The following is a 3890-nucleotide window of genomic DNA, read 5'->3' on the forward strand; positions in this document are numbered from 1 at the left end:
AGGACTCCGATCAACCTAACTTCTGCTCTGATACCATGTTAAAATCCACCATTGATGAATGGATATAAGATCTTTTAGGTCATTATCGAAGTTAACACAAAGAGTAAATAACTGCTTCTTTGTATTGATAGAAGAGGGTAATTACAGAACGAGAATATCTATTCTAATGACTGCTATGTATACAACAGCTAATTAACTAACTTGCTAACCACCTAGCCAATTAGCGATCATTCTGTTATAACAAAATGACAACTGTTCCACAGAATGACTTCTTTATGATCATCTCAACAAATAGTCTATTAACTTTAAAGTAAATAATTATTTTAAGATATATATATATATATATATATATATATAAAGTTAAACAATAATTAAAATGGCAAGTAGGGAGTAATCCAAAAGAAGATCCACGGCACAATGATTACATTTCAAACAGCTCTGAAAATATAAAGTTAAAATTATAGGCTGAATTAGCGGTGTTCGAGGTTGTCGTGGACCCTATTCTTTCTGTGTGGGTAACGAGCTGTCAACTCCAACTCCTCGACAGACTGTTTCCTTCCCCCCCAACCCCCACGAAATTCAGTTCTATACATATAAAACACCCTCACTACTACCACCATTTTCACCATCACCAAGCATTTCTTCCAAACCCCCACCACTCAAAAATCCATTCTTTAAGACCTTTTCATTTCTGGGTATCTGAAATTTGATCGGGAAATCAAGAAAATGGCTGAAGAAACCAAGAAAATAGCTGAAGAAACGACCCCAGAAGTGGTGGTTTCTGATGTTACAGTGAGGGAGACACCTCAACCTGAGCCTGAAAATGTGCCGGAGACACCGGAGAAAGTTGCTGCTCCTGCCATCGGAGAATCCAAGGTTGAGGATGGAAAGGAAAAGGACCTTGTCGCTGAATCCAATTCCTTTAAGGAAGAAAGTAACAAGGTTGAAGAACTCCCTAATCCTGAACAAAAGGCATTGGCTGAATTCAAACAGATGATTCAGGAAGCTCTTAACAAACACGAATTCACTTCCCCTCCTCCGCCTCCGCCGGCAAAGGAAGAGGATGAGAAGAAAACAGCCGTTTCCTCCGATGCCCCTGCTGAGGTACCGGTGGCAGAGCCAGTTACAGAGGCGGCAGTGGCGGCACCTGAGCCAGTGATTGAGGCAGAATCGGATCCGGTGACCGAGAAGACAGTTAAAACAGAGGAATTGGAGAAAACAGAGGAGAAAGTGACTCCACCGGAAACGGAAGCAACTCCGGCGCCGGAAGGAGTGGCACCATCTGAGCCATCGGCGGAAGAAAAGGTGGAGGCAGTCGAAGAGATCAAGGAAACTATTGTTGAAGTGCCTGCTGTGGTTGCTGTGGTGGCGTCCACGGAGGAGCCACCTTCCACGGAGGCAGAGGAACCAAAAACAGAGCAAACTCCTCCTCCACCACCACCACCAGAAGAAGTATCCATATGGGGAATACTCCTTTTAGCAGATGAGAGAAGTGATGTAATCCTTCTCAAGTTTCTGCGAGCAAGAGATTTCAAGGTGAAAGAAGCTTTCACCATGCTGAAAAGTGTTGTTGCATGGAGAAAAGAATTCAAGATTGATGAACTCTTGGATGAGAAAGAATTAGGACAAGGACTTGAAAAAGTTGTGTACAATCATGGTGTAGACAAAGAAGGTCACCCTGTGTGTTACAATGCATTTGGTGAGTTTCAAGACAAGGAATTGTACCAAAACACTTTTGCTGATGACAAGGAGAAGCTCACCAAGTTCCTCAGATGGAGAATTCAGTTCATGGAGAAGTCCATCAGGAATCTTGATTTCAGCCCTGATGGTATCAACACTTTTGTTCAGGTTCTTGATCTGAAGAATTCACCTGGACTCTTCTTTTTCAAGAAAGAGCTTCGCCAGGCCACCAACCGTGCCCTTTTATTACTCCAGGATAATTATCCTGAATTTGTTGCCAAGCAGGTACCTTTTTGTCCTCCAAACTGCATTTTTATACTGTTATATGATGTTGGTATTTGGATATTAACGGGATTTTGATGTTAACGGTGTGAAGGTGTTCATCAATGTTCCATGGTGGTACCCAGCTTACTACAGGATGATAAATGCAACTTTCACTACAAGGACCAAGAGCAAGTTTGTTTTTGCTGGTCCTTCAAGATCTGCTGAGACCCTTTTCAAGTAATTACTCTACTTTACCTCTTGACTGATAACTTTCAACTTATATTTGATTGGATTGAGCAAATTCTGATTTGTGATTGTTATGAATATCCAGATACATAGCACCTGAACAAGTACCAGCACAATATGGTGGACTTAGCAAGGAGGGTGAACAGGAATTCACCACTGCTGAACCAGCCACTGAGGAAATCATTAAGCCAGCTTCTAAACACACCATTGAATTCTCAGTTACTGAGGTATGCTCAGTATTGTTCACACTTCCTTACATAATTGTATTGTTGTCAGAATTGTTGAATTGTGAGACCGTTTCATCTAAAAATTTAAACTATAACGCACTTTTATTTACATAATTGTATGTCTTCAATATGCCCCTTACACTCACATGTCTATTCTTTTTATCATCATGTCATTTAAAAGCTTAAGCTATTAGACATAACATACTTTTATTTACTTAATTATATCTCCAACAATTAAGCATTATCTATCGTGTGTTGATTGTGGGAAAATGTTGGAATTTACAGAAGTGCACATTGGTGTGGGAAGCAAGAGTGACAGGCTGGGATGTGTCATATGGAGCAGAATTTGTGCCCAGTGCTGAAGGTGGATACACCATTCTTATTGAGAAATCAAGAAAAGTTGGGGCAAATGCAAATGAATCAGTGATCAGCACTACCTACAAGGCAAGTGAAGCAGGCAAAGTGGTGATCACATTTGACAACCAAACTTCTAAAAAGAAGAAACTTGTTTACAGGTCCAAGAACAAGCTCTCACATTGCTGAGGCTTCTTTTGTTCTTTCATAGATTTTTATTTTGGTTCTATGGTTGGATATCAACCAAGTATTATTTTGAGTTTTTGGGGGTATTTATTTATATTTTATTGGGGTTATTTTTGAAACTTTTTTGTTGTTGGATTGTTTTTTAATTATATGGGGAACATTACAAGTGATTGAGATGTGAACAGAACCTTTGTTGGAGTACAAGTTATTGATACATTTTCTTCTGAAATATTTCGTGTATATCTAATGCTGCTGTCATTTTCATTTCTTTTTTTTAGTGATGTGAAGCTTAACATTAATCACTGCTTTTGTTTCCTATATTTTGGTCCATTCTGGTAAGTTGTTCTTTTTTCTGTCTTTATGTGAAAATTATCCCAAATTGTGATATTTTGTATTAGGAACAAAGGAGGGTTCTCTTAATGACAAATAACCTTGAGGTTTTACATTTTAGTTCTCGTGTTTTACTAATTATAATTCATTTAGTGCTCGGATAGTAACCACGTTCCACTTCCAATCCTCAAAAAAGTGAGGGTAAAAAAATAGAAATAAATTATAAATCATTTTCTGTTTTCTCACGAATTCTGTATTTTGCTCATGTGGGTCCAAAAAAACAAGACAGTACAAAAACTTAGCACAGAAAAAGTCCAACATTACTTTGGACAGAGATTCAAAATCGTCTTTTATCCATAATTAAAAATAGTCTTCATAATTTTCCAAACCGCTTTATTTTTATCCTCAAAATATGTGATGTATCCACTAAGAACGTATAACAGTCAAATTTTAAAAAACACATATACTCACTATTTATATTGGGTCCGACTAAATTAGGTTGACATCAACAAGTCTCACATGAAGATTAACTAAAGAGCTCGCATTTTACAATGGAAATTGTAATGTCACGAGTTTGATTTTCAATGAATTCTACGATTTGAT

General features: G+C 38.1%; 1 protein-coding gene across 1 annotated transcript; it reads left to right on the forward strand.

The window, feature by feature from the left end:
- The first annotated feature begins 438 nt into the window (after window positions 1–438).
- Window positions 439–3186, forward strand: LOC129899413 (patellin-3-like). Its single transcript, XM_055974375.1, has 4 exons — window positions 439–1965; window positions 2057–2181; window positions 2276–2417; window positions 2703–3186. The coding sequence occupies exons 1-4, from the start codon at window positions 727–729 to the stop codon at window positions 2958–2960; spliced, it is 1764 nt and encodes a 587-aa protein (XP_055830350.1). The 5' UTR covers window positions 439–726; the 3' UTR covers window positions 2961–3186.
- The last annotated feature ends 704 nt before the right edge of the window (window positions 3187–3890 follow it).

This window comes from Solanum dulcamara, chromosome 8, assembly GCF_947179165.1.
Source record: "Solanum dulcamara chromosome 8, daSolDulc1.2, whole genome shotgun sequence".
In the NCBI taxonomy this organism is placed as follows: domain Eukaryota; kingdom Viridiplantae; phylum Streptophyta; class Magnoliopsida; order Solanales; family Solanaceae; genus Solanum; species Solanum dulcamara.

Excerpts from the sequence above, each read along its gene's own strand:
- LOC129899413 (XM_055974375.1), top strand. The coding sequence starts at position 727 with ATGGCTGAAGAAACCAAGAAAATAGCTGAAGAAACGACCCCAGAAGTG. Across the intron at positions 1,966-2,056 it reads CTGAATTTGTTGCCAAGCAG|GTGTTCATCAATGTTCCATG; the intron begins GTACCTTTTTGT and ends AACGGTGTGAAG. Across the intron at positions 2,418-2,702 it reads TTGAATTCTCAGTTACTGAG|AAGTGCACATTGGTGTGGGA; the intron begins GTATGCTCAGTA and ends TGGAATTTACAG.